This window comes from Cydia strobilella, chromosome 2 (assembly GCF_947568885.1).
Source record: "Cydia strobilella chromosome 2, ilCydStro3.1, whole genome shotgun sequence".
Lineage (NCBI taxonomy): Eukaryota > Metazoa > Arthropoda > Insecta > Lepidoptera > Tortricidae > Cydia > Cydia strobilella.
The window spans coordinates 9,132,006-9,148,365 of record NC_086042.1 but is presented as its reverse complement, the minus strand read 5'-3'; the positions used below and the strand labels follow the sequence as shown (position 1 = coordinate 9,148,365).

Sequence of the window (16,360 nt, the reverse complement as noted above, 5' to 3'; positions counted from 1 at the left end):
AAGTATAGTATATAGTGCATAAATAAGAATATTTTTTAATTATGACATTACTAGTTATTGGATTGGAATGAAAATGGAATGAAGGAATGACAGTAATTATGTAATATAATTCTTACTAATGGTGTCTGGTTCGCAATCGATTTACATCGAATTTTATGCTCTAAAGCTTATGAATTTATATGCAGAATAAAGATAATAACATACAAAGAGGAAACAAAGAAATAAAACAGTAAGAGTATCAGTACTAGTTGGAAGATTGCCCATACAACTAATAGCACAACGATGCGGCGCCAGAGAGGCTATAGATTTTTGTAAACATTTTTTGTCTCTGTTATCTTTTGAACAAACATAAGAACTGATTGATTTTATCGTTCATTATTTACTTTTATCAACTAATTAAACGTCTCCGTATATACGTATATATGTATGTATGTACCTATATATATAGGTAGACATATATATTAAGTGTGGGTATCGTGGCTACTATGTTTACTTTTCGAAGAGTTTATTATAAATAGATCGTATAAATATTTAGGCATTTTTTAATTGAACTGATTTTGTTTACAATATTTTAACTAGTTGCAAACAATTGTTGTTTCGTTATTCTTTATTCGGTTAGCATTTTTGAATTACTGATAACTAATCTGATACCTTCCTTGTATTACCTTTTAAAACAGTTCCATTTAAACTTTTCACGTTGTAGGAAAACTCAATAAAAATGCAAATTGCAACTCACCTGTCGTGCTGCTGCATGAAGTCAATAGCGCTATCCATATTACACAATACAAACGTATAAAAAAAGTCATTTTTGCATTCACGTGAGTGGAAGTTCTCATCGAATTCATCTATGTGTTTGGGTGTAAGCGCGTGTCGTGTTCGTGGTAGACGCTAGGGCGGCGAGCGGGCGTCCCATCTCTGGGAGTGTTCAGGAGGCACTGCCGCGGGGTGCCGTGCCGTGCCGTCGCTCCCGATACCACCCGGCGCCGGGCGCCCGGCACCCGGCACCCCCGTATAAACAAGGGCGCGAGAACCGGGAACAAGCAGACAAGCCGTCTCGCTAGCCATCCGACGGAGATTTGCTGTGGACCGAATGCTATTATAAGACATTGCGATTAATGTGATTTCAAACATTAAAATTCTTCTGAATCCTCTGACGTTACTTGTGATATTTTCATAAAAGAGTTAAGATAAATAAGCTTCATGCGTATTAAAGAAACAACTTTTACATTCACTCAATGTGAATTCGAACGTCAATGTAATTGCGGAAAATGAGTTTTAGGACTGCATAATATATTATAGTGCATAAAATTTAAGTATTGTTCTTATAGGAAAAATCTGAAATAGAGGTATCTAGAATGAACTGGTAATTTTCACTTCCTTTATTTTCTCAAGGCATTTGACATTGTTTTTATTGATACGTATCTATTGGAGTAGTATAGGTACTTAGTAATCATTATGTAGGTGAGGCTGACGTCGGAATAAGGGATAGTCCCTCGTGGAAGGACATACATATATGTCGCCCCTGGCAGTGGCAGCTTCAAAAACTATTTCTCTGTATAAAGATAAATTTATACAATTCCTTGGTACTTTTTCGTTAAAGTTCAGTGTTGCGGATTTCGAAGATTATTACCATTTTAGATTCCAAGATGGGCAGACATGTACCTTTTTGTAAAAGTCGTCATAGATATCGTTTACTTGCAGATTTCGAAAATGATATTTGTAACCATTTCTGAGTCCGAGATGGGTGACATGTACTTTTTGGTAAAATCGTCATGAAAATCTGTGGAAAACGCCGAATTGATATTTTTGAAATACGAGCAATAGAAATTGAGAATCTAGTAGTATTGACCACTCGTTTTCAATTCTATTAGTAGAATTTAAATGCCTAGTAGTGGAGATACCTATATTGAAGGGAGCCACACGAAATCGAGCGCTCGAATTCAAAAAACCTAACGGTCGGGCATAGCTATGACTAAAATACTCGTTCATAAAATTCTGCAAAAATATTTTCCATAATGCCAATATCCAGGGAGGAAAATGAGGACTACGTTTGTATGGAGAATCGATCGTCCCCTTTCCTCTTAAAGCGGGTTGGGGATTTAACATCCTAATATTAAGTACACAGTTGTATTTCTTCACAGATGTTGCAGGTTTAAGATTCACAGTGTTTTCCTTCGGGAGAACCGATTGGTAAATATGATATTTCGTACAGAAGTTATGAGAAACTCATTGGCATGAGCCGGGATTCGAACCCGCAATCTCCGGATTGAAGGTCACACGTCTTACCGCTATGGTACCGATGGTTAAAAAACGGTACATTATAGGCACATATTTTAATACCTGTTATAAAATTGAAAATGCAGTGCTACCAAACATATTGTTGTATTTCACAAAGGCTTGCAGAGTAAACTGTGAGAGTATTCAAGCTAAATATTTGTGTACATGTTAACTTACCTACCTACAAATTATCTTTAAGTTTTCAGTGACTTCAAAAATAAACTTAGTCGATAAGATGATTGAGTAAATCTGCAAATCAAGAGCAGATACATAATAAATAGACGCCTTGGCCCAGTTGCCTGAGTGAAAACTACGGCCGAGAAAAGGCACTTTATTCCTAGGTCTCGTAGCGAACGAAACACAACTGTCACTGTTGCATTGCACTATTATGGTAGAGTGATAGAGAGACACAAAGCGTTTCGTTGGCTAGGCGGCCTGATAGGTAACACTAACCCGGGGTTAACCGGTTAACCCCGGAGTTACCATCGTTACCAGTACAATTTGACACTAAGTTAACGGCTTAAGTCGCTTAACCGGTTAACCGCGGGTTAGTGGGATGGTGCAGAGGCCCTAAGGAAACGATTAACTTTCTTGGTAAACTCTTGAGAGTCATAGTCATTAGTCATACATTTATTTAAAAAAAAAAACAATACAGGTATTGTGTTTGAAATATATGCCTTAAAACTAAAATTATAATTATCAAAAACTTAGTGAAATGTAAAGATCATAATATAATAAGCCTAAATCTTAAACATTATCAAAAATTTCATCCACGGTGTAAAAGCAACCTCTCAATAAAAATCTTTTCAATAGCCATAGTGGGAAGGTGCAAGTGGCGCTTAGTATAATAAGTTAAATTTTTGGAACAAGCTTTTATCGCTGACGGTACTTTTCTTTCCACAGGCTACGATGATGATGATCTTCGAAAACGATGAGCAGGACAATATACATATGTATATATATATATATATATATATATATATATATATATATATATATATATATACTCATCGAGACAATTCTAGCAACCCCAAACAACACAACTAGTTTGCGTTGTTTTATCGTAGAGTTCCCATGGCCACCTCCTGCCTCCATCATCAGATCAGCTCCATGTCATCATAATATTGCATTGTCATCCGATTTACATATTTATGCAAAATTTTAGCTCAATCGGAAATCGGGAAGTGGATCAAATTTAGCTTCCAAGATTTGACCCACACTAACTAACATGCATACTAACTAACCGGGCAAGTAAAATATAAAAGTAAACTAAATTCCCGCGAACGAGAGAAATGATTACGTTTAGAATTGAATGATTCATATCCCACCAAAAACATTTTCATGTAAAATGTTGCCAAGACGAAACCGTAAAGCTCGCACTGTCAAAAAGTTATTAGATCTCATGTAGAGCCAAGCTTCTTACTCTACAAGCCCTAACTTCACATACTTTACACCTTTTTTTGTGTTGTTTGTGTATTAATACTAGCTTACATACCAAATTTCAGCTTTCTAGGACTTCAGGAAGCACTCTAGAATTTGGATGATCATCAGTGGCTGAGTGAGTGAGGAAATCGGGGTTTTTTTGATATCAATAAAATCTAAAGAATAAGAGCTATGCAATTGAAACTTTTTATGTTTAATAAGTCCACTATTAATATCTCGAGAATTTTGGTTATCTGGGATAATCTAAACCCAAGTTATGAGGGTTCAAAAAAACGACAAAGCATTTCGAGAAAAGGTAGGTAGTGCCCTTGCGCTTTGCTTGGCTCGTCAAGGCGAGGGCACTTCCGTGCCCCCAGATTCCTAGAGAAGCTAAGAGTAAAACATGCCAAGTAAACCCCGAGAGCTTTTTTACCTACAAGGAAGGTAAAGTTTATTTACGTTTTAATTGTTTTAAACTACACACAAGTACCACAATAACAATGCAAGAAAACGGTAATTACTATGGATTGTTTCTGGAAATAATATCATTCGTTAAACATTACATAAGCGAATATAAGCATTGCACTTCAGAACGAGTGTCTGTGGAGTGGATGTTGAGTGTTATTGCGATATCATACAACGGTCGCGACACCGCTCTCGGACGCTAGACACTACTGTTGTGAGACCACTGCACCGCAATAATGCTCTTCTTAAGTACAGTCCCCGTACTAGACGGCTTTTGTGTCAGCATCTTGTTGCTGAGTTACCCATATTTCGTAGTTTTACTTTAATTGGTGTAATTAATATAAAGTTAAGGGTAAAAATTCATCAAATTATAATGAAAGACGGCAGTCATACCTACCTACTTTTTTATTATAATTAATATTTTTAATCAAATTTTTGATTAGGTTTGAATGGTTTGATTGCCTTCTTTCGTCAGGTAATAAATACATTTGAAGGTGAATTAAAGAAATATCATATAATAAATACCTTCTTAATCATGCTGGTTTCAAAGTTATGTAACAGGACTATATCGTCATCATGGCTGAGACGTTACAGGATTTAGAGCATATGCTAACCGGTCTTGCTGATTCTTCTCAACGCATAGGTCTCCGGATGAACTTGGATAAAACGAAAGATATGTTCAACGAACGTGTTGCTCCGGGGGACCTATTGCAGTACAAGGGTATGTACTCGAGGTTGTTCAGGAATACGTCTATCTAGGACAAATACTGCAGTTGGGTAGAAACAACTTCGAGAAAGAGCCGAATAGAAGGATACAGCTGGGCTGGGCAGCAAATGCGAAGCTGCGTCGAGTCTTCACGTCGTCAATCCCACAGAGTCTGAAGACAAAAGTCTTCAATCAGTGCGCCTACCCGTGATGACATACGGCGCCGAAACGTGAACACTCACGGTAGGACTGGTCCATAAATTCAAAGTCGCTCAGCCAGCTATGGAAAGGGCTATGCTCGGAGTCTCTCTGAGGGATCGTATTCGTAATGAAGTCATCCGTCAGAGAACTAAAGTCGCCGACATAGCCCACCGGATTAGCAAGCTGAAGTGGTAGTGGGCCGGTCATATTAGCCGTAGAACCGGTAACCGTTGGGGTAGACGAGTTCTCGAGTGGAGACTGCGTATCGGCAAACGTAGCGTAGGATGCCCTCAAACTAGATGGAGTGATGACCTTCGCAAGGTGGCTGGCAAGAGCTGGATCAGATTTGCCGCAAATCGTGCTCAATGGCGTGCAATAGGGAAGCCTATGTCCAGCAGTAGACGAGAGTAGGCTGATGATGATGATGATGTAACAGGACTAATAATCTGAATTATGACAAAACTAAAAAGGACAAACTGTTCGCGAGCCTTCAATAAGATATAGGATCCCAGGGCGAGTGGATAGAAGCATATTTCATCTACACGATAGTAGGGCACGCGACTAAAAACCTTGGCAATCTTTATGAATACGCTATATTCTCTGATCAAATAGCGGTTGGGGGGTCATCCGGCTGCCAAGCAGCCACTGAGTCGCCGCCGTCGCCGCGAAGTCGCGTCGCGAAGCGGTTTGTTCACCCCGAAATGTAGGATAACGACGTTTGTTACGAGTGTTACTACCACTCTGTGTCAGCCTTTTAACGTTGTTTTGCAGCAGATAATGTGTTTAAAGCAATTGCTCGTTTGTGACTAGTTACGTTTATGTACAGTCAGCTGCAGAGAAAAGGCATACAAAGTAGCTTTAGGTAAAGGCGGTGCCTAACTTCTCGGCGGTTACAAACACAGTTTTATAAAAAACAATGTGGTGAAAACGTCACATTTTATTATAGAAGGACTTCTTAGATAATAAAATATCTATAATATATATATAATTAAGTAAAATATTTCTACATATGTTGGTGACAAGGTGACCTTGTTGTAGTTATTATTTCACGTTACCCTAGTTCATTTTTATCTTGAAAAAAATAATAATCAGGATCCTACAGTTCCTAGTGCAGATATAAATATTGATACCTGTTGAATATAGCCACGGAGTAGGTACATCATTTGCCTGCTCAGGGTTCATTTACATAGCAGCTTTTATCCTAAAACAGATTCCCGTCACGTTCACTCCATTAGCTGATTTACAATCGGAAATGGCCAGAGAATAAATGCCATATTTAAGAGAAAAATTTGATTCCTTCCTTCCATTTTAAGGAACAACAATTCCCTATTATTCATTTTCGTTGCAGAGTACGTTTATGTTTGCGGGATGATGACAAGGTGCCAGGCGGAATTATGTTTACGTAATAATCCGACAGTGTTTTTACATCAAACATAATCTTTAACAGGAAAAACCCGACTTAACAAAACAGTTTGAAATGCCATTTAAATTATTTACGATCATCATACTGATACAGTACTAAAAATTACAATGATGTAGTCGAAAGTCCAAAGATTTAAAATACGATGAGGTTTTCTATTCTGCTCTACTATTCAGCAGTTGCATTTCATCAAATAACATTGTTTAAATGCAAATGCTCGATTTATAGATGAAAAATGCTTATATAAGATAAAGAAGAGTTACCTCAATTCCTCATAGTAATCATAATCAGACCTGGACCTTGAGAAAAAGGTTGTTTAAAATCTTACTTGCTTAGCAAATTTAACGAAGTAGACAAACGCCATACGTGAAAACGTATCGTTGAGTTCTGTTCTGGTTCATCAAGCAGTTCCACTTCATCAAATGATCCGTTTTTTATATACAAATGCCTGATCTATTGACGAAAATACAAAAATCTCTATATGTATGCCTATACGATTTGAAGAGTTCCAACTCATGATCAGAACTGAACTTTGACAAAAATGGGACCAATTTGAAAGTATTTTGGAAAGTATGCACTTTTAAACAAAAATATATTTTTCCATATTGGTCCAGAAATGCCGGGGTTCTGGGGAACAAACTTTTAATTAGGCACCAGACCTCCCAACATTGTTTAGGTACTAACACTAAGTAATTTAACTTATTTGTAACACTAACAAAATATGGATTGAATCGTCCAAAATATTTTTTTTTTATTCAATATTTTTTTATAATAAAACAACCGAATTGGGAACCTCCGTTTATTGAAATTAGCACATGACTGCTGAATGTATTAAAAATCTTAAAAATAGGTATATATATACGTGTTTATTATTATTACCTTCGTAGGCTACACAACATTTGCACCATTATAGAATAGGTACTTTAAAAGCCACAGAAAAAGTTAAGTACATAGTTGCATACTGTTATGTGTTATCGAGGGAGTTAAAATAATGATAATTATTAATTACTGACTAAATGTTTATTAACTAATTAAACCTAGACTTAAAACTAATAGGGCGCCAGGAGAGATTTTGTCTGGTGTTCGACAGGGTTTCTCTGCCTACCCGCTGCCTTTATGACTAGCTCTGTCTCTGCGCACACCGTTGTGCGTCCACCGAAAAGGGCATTACGTTACGCTAAAACGAATACAATTTAATTTATTTTAACTGCAAAACTAATCAACGTTATAAGTATTTGATTTTACATGTCTTACACTATGACTTACCCCTTTGTGGACTGTTATGACACTTAATTTCAAAAAGGTAATCAATCACTCTCACTAGTGGGATATCCAGATTTATGTCCATACAATTTCGGTAAGCTATTTCGGAAATCTTAATCACTGCACCAGTAGAGGATACATGTTTCTCCTTTGAATTCTATTTCAAATCTGCCCGTCATGCATGCAAACGACAACTAAACAAAGAAACTTTGTCTTTAAAAATAAACAAATAAAACTAGGAAAAAGTTCATCCACTGCGGGGTTCGAACCTCCGACCTTCTGTTCGCTAGTCTGAGCGCCTACCGCTGAGCCATGGTGACTGTTAAGGCCGTGGCGGAAATTGATCACCAGTTGCGGCCACTCGTAGTGCAATATAAGGATACAAAATAATGTCAACCTTAGCGCTAAGACGGACGGTTCACAACCACATGAAATTACTTGTTCATTACAATACATTGTACTCGTTTACGCATCTTAACGGTGTGTTCTAGGTATATTAACTTTTCTTAATTGTTTGCTTATAGCCTTATAATATGCTCATGTTCCTACTCACTGGATAGGTCCAATAGTGACATACCTACTCGTATCTACTTAGCTGGATGAGTCCATATATCGCCTCTCTGGCACGGAGGAGTACCTACAAATGTGTGTCTGTCTAGCCGACAACAATCAAAAATGTAAACTCAACGCAGAGAACCTGAATAAAGCTGATAGCCATATAATGATTTGACTATGGGTAATACCTAAATAAATAACATTTTTATTTATTTATTTATTTATTTATTAATACATACACTTAACGTATTTTTGTGACTAAATTCTTGATACGACTATGACTCGTGTAAGTAATTAGTGGTTAAGGGAGATAATGCAAAGATAAATAAATCAAGCAAAGCGATGCTGTATCCTTAACTCATTCTTGCGCATAATTCTGGACCTCAGTTCGTAGATAGGTTGATTAGGTTTTCATTCGACATTCAATGCCAACAGTTCAATGCGGTTGGTTTACTATTTAGACATGTCTTCACTGAAACTATTGCACCTACCGACACTATAATTAGATCCTTTCAAAATGCAAAACGTACCATGATGCCCGAAACATTCTAGTCATGTGAAACAGGGCCCGCTCAGTTGTTAATTTTCCTGAATGCGTCTCACTTGTGTCGGTAATCGAACTCGAAACTTTATGAGTGTGCTATCAAATACACGTGTCTATGGACGACGGGAGTGGATAGTTCTACAACGAAGTTATATACCTATACGAGACAATAAACATTCATCATTATGTAGCTTTCATGCACATCGTATATTGAACGATTCAGTCGATTCGACTGGTGAAAATGGCGATGCTTAACCGATTTGGACAGTCGTTTGACAAAAGGCATTTCGAACTTTTAAAAGTTTTAGGTCGATCTGTGTATCTTTGTGGTAAAATATTTATTTATTTATGATTTTACTTTCTTTAAATTTAGAATTTTAATAATTTGAAGTTAAATGCACACAAAGGTAAATAAAACTCAGAAACGCAACCCAGAAACTGTCACAAATAACAATGCATTTTGTACTTATCGAACGAGCGAGCGAGGCGAAGCGAAGTGAAGATCTTACATTCAACATGGAAGCTTGGAACACGCCGCTGGCTAAGGCAAGTCCCGGCATTTGGATAGGTATCACGAATGTCATATATTAAATGATTGAAAATATTTTTTCTAATAATTGGTTTCCTTTGTTCGTCTTGTAACTTATTCGAACTTACTTGTAATAATTTTTAAGAAAAAAAAAACCGACTTCAATGGGGGATGCCGCTGAAAGTTCACTTATTGTTGATGGTGCACTCTTAGATTCCAGACAATGAAATAAAAAAGGCAGCATTTTTTGCCTAATAATGTAGAAAAGGAGGTAAAACCACCCACTTTTCTAGTAGCATTTCGTTTCTGTAAGGGTCGCAGTTCTAACCTAACCTAACCTACTTTTCTGATAGCATTTCGTTTCTGTAAGGGTCACAGCTCTAACCTAACCTACTTTTCTGATACCAGTTCTGTTCTGTGAGAATCGCAGATCAAAACTCAACCACCCACCTAACCCACTTTTCTAGTAGCATTTCCGGGTCCGGATCAGAGTCCGGGTCCAAGTTTGGGTCAGAGTTCGGTCCGGGTCCGGGTCCGAGTTGGGGTCCATGTTCAGACCCGGGTCCGGGTCCGAGTCCGGGTCCATGTTTAGGTCTGGGTCCATAAGAAAGAGAACAAATCGCCAAACGTGAACTATGTGTCATTGAAGAGTTCCATTCTGATCATTATCAGTCATCAAATGTCACTTTTTTAAATGTAAATGCTGGATTTGTTGATAAAAAAACAAAAATCACTATAAGTATGCCTTTCACATTTGAGGAGTTCCCTTGGTTCCTCGTGGGTCTCATCATCAGAACTCGAGCTTGACAAAAATATGTCTTAAAAACTTAAGTTGCTTAACAAACATAAAGAAGAGGACAAATCGCCAAACGTAAACTATGCGTCATTAAAGAGTTCCATTCTGATCATCATCAGCAGTTCCACTTCATCAAATGTCACTTTTTAAAATGGAAGTGCTGGATTTGTTTATAAAAATACAAAAATCACTATATGTATGCTTATCACATTTGAGGAGTTCCCTCGATTCCTCATGGATCCCATCATCAGATCTCGAGCTTGACAAAAATGTTTCTTGAAAACCTAACTTGCTTAACAAACATAACGAAGAGGACAAATCGCCAAACGTGAACTATGCGTCATTGAAGAGTTCCGTTCTGATCATCATCAGCAGTTCCACTTCATCAAATGTCACTTTTTTAAATGTAAGTGCTTGATTTGTTGATGAAAATACTAAAATCACTATATGTATGCCTTTAACATTTGAGGAGTTCCCTCGATTCCTCATGGATCCCATCATCAGAACTGCTTTTTGACAAAAACGCGACTCAAAAAAAGAATTTTCAAAATCGGTCCAGAAATGACGGAGTTATGGAGTAACAAACATTAAAAAAAAAAAAAAAAAACAACCGAATTGAGAACCTCCTCCTTTGAAATCTTGAAGTCGGTTAAAAACACGGTTACATCGCTAGTCTGTCAGAAACGTCAAATGCTACCTAAATGCCACGAGCCGCCGATGTGTAACAATTACATATCCAAAATATATATTGTTTTGTCATAGTATACAAAATAATAGTAGTAGTAGGTAGGTACCGCAATTCCTAAATGTACAAACAAAACGGACACTTTTTTTCGAAAATAACTTAGCGATGTATAAAATGTGAAACGTTATTCGACTAAACGTTGCTTAAACGAAAAGATTACTCCGCCAAATGAAATAAATCTGCCAATTATAGTTCTGCTAATTTACACAGAAGCGAACTGAACGGTATGTGTACCAAGAGTCTACGTAATGTTAGTCGACCAAAAGTTAAATCTACAAATAAATCACTCTGCAAAACGATGCTCGACGAATCGTTGTCTGCGAATCGATAATCTGCTAAAAAAATATCGGAGAATTATTAGGTACCCTAGTAATTCTACGTATAGTGGCTGGAACTGCCGTCTACTAAGTTTCCATCCTGTATGAAAGTTGGTAAATCAGCAAGAAAATGCAGATTGAAGGAAAGCTATTTCCAACAAAACGCTCCGCATCGGCTCAGAAATTGGTTCCTCTTTTCGCTTCACTGCCCGAAGAAAGTTGCTGCGCTACAACTTATTTTTATTATTTCGTTCCTGTTTCTGTTGTCTGATAGATGTTTGATTTTAATCTCCAGTACAATTTTATTCAGATATTCCACGAGAAAAACGGCTTGTTCTAGAGGTATGGACAGCTTTCCGAGTCTTCTATAAAAATTAAGATATACCCGGGTAATCGATAGTGGCGAGTCAAAAATGTATGGACCAGTGTGACCCACTTAAAAAAAAATTGTTTATCTAATACTGATACAATGGGCTGCGCTCTGAAGAACTGTTTGACATGATGCCAACGGCCGCTTTCTATCACCGCACCGCTCGCCATCGGCAGGGTGTTCATCCTCACACCCTAGCACCTAAATGGCCGCGTACTGTGCGGTTTAAGAGGAATTTCCTCCCGCGGACGCTTCGTCTGTGGAATGAGCTCCCTGCCGAGGCTTTCCCGAGGGGCTACAGTATGGGGTTCTTCAAAAGAGGAGTGTACAGGTTTTTAAAGGGTCGGCAACGCGCGTGTAAAATCTCTGGTGTTGCAGGCGTCCATAGGCTACGGTAACTGCTTACCACGTATGCTTGATTGCCCCCGACGTGATAAAAAAAAAACTGATCCTGAAATGGTATAACACATGCTATTTACATCTTTACAAACAAATATATGGCTTAGGTGGTGATTGACGTTAGTGGGTAAGGTGCTATTAGAAAAGAGAAAAGTTCGATTATCCCGAAAACCACGAAACTTTTACTAGACCTATAAGTGCATTTTCTGGACTAGCCTAAGGTGTCCTGTCGGTGGTTAGAAGGTTATCCATTAGTAACTGGACACCCTGTATAATACTTGCACAATGTTAGGACAGTAAAGAGGTTTAATGGTTAGTCTATTCGATAGTATTCTTGATTACTACATTAAAATACACATACACCTGCAACGGTGTAGTCCTTGTGTCATTTATTTAACTAGAAGAAGGAACAGGTTTCGTCTTCTTGGAATCCAATGATTAGCACTTCTTAAATTTTTAAGCGTGAATAAACATCCAGTCACCAACCATAAGATAGTATAGACCGCAGACACCTCAGGTGGCAAGTGTCCAGTTTCTTATTCGGCTAATTTTTGTCTCGAGTTTTGAGACCATGGGACCTCCAGAAGCGATCTGTGAGTCGTCCGAAAGTAGCAGCGGCGTTAGCGATACATTAAGGTTTCTCCGAGGCTAGGGTTTTATCACGCCGGATAGTGCTCCCAAGATATTTTAAACAGTGAAACTTCATCTAGAAGTCTCCCATCTAGATTCAGCGCCGCTGGGTCAGCCTCGTCCCTCTTGGCGGTTGCTTGAGAATTTGAGTTTGCGTCGTTTCGAAATGTATGGCATGGAGGCCATACTAATGCAGCGGCAGCTCAGATGGTGTGGGCACGTCCTTCGAATGGATGGCGGTGGGTAAGCGGAAGCACGGTGGTCAGCACCTGCGCTACAAGGACATGCTCAAACGGCGTCTGAGCGCTTGCGCCATCGACCCAGAGCGCTAGGAGGAGTTTGCTGGAAGAAGGTCATCTTGGCGTTTTACTATTCATAACGGTGTCAAAACATTTAAAGATAACCGCCTGACAAGCCTAAACGCGTGCAATAGAGTACCTATTTAAGAGCAAGTTCGGCCTGGCCAGCCACATTAGGGCTCACGCTAGACAACGTAATGTTTATTTAAGGTCGCCATCATCGAAAACGATGAGATACATATGTGTATATATGTATATATACTCATCGAGACAATTCTAACAACCCCAAACACAATAAGTCTGCGATGTTTTATCATTATCACAGAGTACCCATGGCCACCTGCTGTCTCCATCATCAGATCAGCTCGATGGTACCATAATATTGCATTGTCACTCGCCACTTGCGTAATATGTATGCAAATTTTCAGTTTCATTGGAAGTCGGGGAGTGGATCAAATTTAACTAGCAAGATTTGACCCGTTCAAATATAGTTAGATACATACTTACATTGCAACTTAAATAAAAGCTTCTAAGAAAAGGAATATCCCGTTCAAAACGTAAAAAAAAATAAAAAATAAAAATGCAAGCGATAAAATCCTGTGTTAGTTTAAATCTCACTATTTTAACTAAGCTTATTGTGGGCTTTAATTTTAATACAATTTACGGCCTTGTGATGTGAATAATGAGTAAGTAGATACCGCATAAAATAAAACTTCATTTACTTTGGCTGGGTTTCCTCTTAATACAAATACAAATACAAAACTTTATTTATAACGCCAAGGTTACAAGTCAAAATGGTCAGAATACAATAGGTACAATAGTAAACCAATATATCCAACTAAATTATTCTTCATGTTCATTATTCATTACAAATATTACAATTATTACAATGCGATCGTTACATTATGAGTTAACACAGCGTGTAAGTACGTTGGTAACTTAAAAAAAAAGTAAGTACATGCCTAATCTATGGCAATCTCTCTCCTTTGATTCCGCTGTTCCTAATCTGTAGACTAGCCCTGTTTTCATCGAAGTTAAAGTTAGTTTAAATCGGTAATTTCTTAAACAACTTATCAGTGTCATGTACACCAGCCAATCACAATCTGCTGGCCTCACTTAAGGAGAAGTTAAGTTAATTTTTTGTTCTTTGATTACTATGATAATAAGATATTTACTATGTACATACATGCCTTTATAGATAATTACATATTTTTTTATTATATGCGATTGAACAGGGAAACGCTACTAAAATATTAAGCAGCCCGAATTTATTCATGTGTTTGCTTAAAAGGAGAATGAAAAATAAAATTGTCCCAACTCAATTTCGCTGTTCTCTTGAACAGACGAAAACCTTATCTCTCTGCCTTTATTATTTTCCAAGTCCGTCCGCAATATTATGCGAGACGGCACGGCAGATGGATCAGAAAACATAAATCTGACGTCTAAATATGTTTGCGCTGAAAGCGCTTACTCTTAGAGGATTTTTCTGGCTCTCCCCGCATTAATATTAACGGTTTTGTGTCGTTTTGCACTCATTACACTAAGTGATATCGACTGTAATCGTAATCGGTCGTTCAATTAATATCTAACCGGTCAATTCGAACAACGTGATAATTACTAGATACGAGATCTAATAGATACGTTATAGTTTAGTTCTCAAGTAGTTATCTTTTGCAGTTCCATTCGAGAAACCAATTGTCATTTCACGCTACAATTATTGTGACGTTTTGGGATATCCATTGGATATCCATTGGATGTGTAAGTAATATCTTATGGTTGGAGAGCCGGCAGTAAAGTTTCGAACCAACGTGATACCGCGATGAGATGCACAATGGTTTCCCATAAAACTGATGCTAAGTCCGAATTTGATAGTCTGCCACGGCGGAACTAGCCGAAAGTACAAAAAAAATAGCCACTTCCGGTGCGAAAAAGGGGGGGTCATTTAACCCATATGATACTGCAATAAAAGCTATGGCATCAGTTAGAAATTTACTGGTAGATACAGAAAAGCGAAATCTGCCAGTATGATTCCTGCCGGAAGTGCTTGGCATACGCTCTCAAAGGTGACCATCAGGACCCCTAAATTAACCCATCTGATACCAGCATGAAACCAATTCCAGTCGGTAGATATGAACCTTCTCTTCAGGAATATATAAGTCTGCCAGGGCGCTTTCAGCCGAAACACCTTGACATACGAGATTATGTGGCGCAACATCCGTGGTACCCGTATAACCCGTATTTTGGAATTGGACATATTACGGACATTTCAAATACTGCAGGCTTATTAATTTATTACTCTATGCTTATATTTGTATATTATTACGTTATTAATAACACATATTTATAATAAATTAAGTTAAAATAAATTAAATAATGTGATTAATATGATTAATAGTCATTGAATTAGCTATATGAATCGTTTGTCTTTGTCTGTCATTTTGACTTATGTATTTGTAAGAAAAGGATAAAACATAATTTAACTAATTCAGGCTCGTAAAGTTTTACGAATAAGGGGGTATTAGTATTCATAGCTAAATCAGGCTTGTAATGCGACATAAAATGATTTTTGGTGGTTTATTTTACGCTTGAGGCGTTTTTTCACTTATTTGGTGTATCTAATCACTATCTTATGTAGGGGAGAGAGGGGCAAGACGAGACGGGGTAGCGGCTTTATATGGCGACACGACTGACCAACCATCAGAATCCCGTTAACGCATGACGATGCGTCGCCATCATAGCAATCAGTTCGCACAGTGACCGGCTAGACAAATGGTGTCGTTAATTATTTATTTGCAAAAAAACTGTTTTTGCCATATTCCTTGTTATTTTTAGGGTTCCGTACCCAAAGGGTAAAAACGGGACCCTATAACTAAGACTCCGCTTTCTGTCTGTCTGTCTGTCTGTCCGTCTGTCACCAGGCTGTATCTCATCAACCGTGATAGCTAGACAGATGAAATTTTCACAGATGATGTATTTCTGTTGCCGCTATAACAACAAACTATAACTAATTGTTTATAACACCTGTATTCATTACCTGTAATGCACAATTGATGAATAAATGATTCTAAATAATTCTAAAAACATAATAAAATAAATATTTAAGTGGGGTTCCCATACAACAAACGTGACTTTTTTGCCGTTTTTTGCGTAATGGTATTATGGTACGGAACCTTACGTGCGCGAGTCCGACTGGCACTTGGCCGGTTTTTGTGTTTATTTGGTTTGCGTTTGTTTACTTATTATCACCAGCACATATATACTATTAATTTATTCCTGTGGCCCAGCAATCACGCCAACAGCTAAGGACTTGTTTGGTTTCAAGTACGGTTTTTTTTTAACAAAAAACTTTCGCATTTCATTAGGCACATGGGGCAAGATGGGGTACATCTTGACGGTCGTAGTTTTAAAGTGATAAACTGATA

At 37.8% G+C, this 16,360-nt stretch overlaps 1 protein-coding gene and 1 long non-coding RNA gene across 5 annotated transcripts in view; one reads left to right on the top strand and one right to left on the bottom strand.

Moving 5' to 3' along the window:
- Positions 1–1,039, bottom strand: part of LOC134750985 (lachesin-like) — a 42,087-nt gene extending 41,048 nt beyond the window's left edge. Inside the window, exon 1 of one of the 3 annotated variants that reach the window (XM_063686307.1) lies at positions 737–1,039. In XM_063686307.1, coding sequence (XP_063542377.1) covers positions 737–845 — 109 coding nt within the window. In that variant the 5' untranslated portion in view covers positions 846–1,039. The remainder of the gene's footprint in view (positions 1–736) is intronic. The other 2 variants (XM_063686292.1, XM_063686298.1) reach the window with 2 other exon arrangements.
- Positions 1–16,360, top strand: part of LOC134751414 (uncharacterized) — a 440,348-nt gene that overhangs the window by 40,011 nt on the left and 383,977 nt on the right. The window lies entirely within an intron of this gene.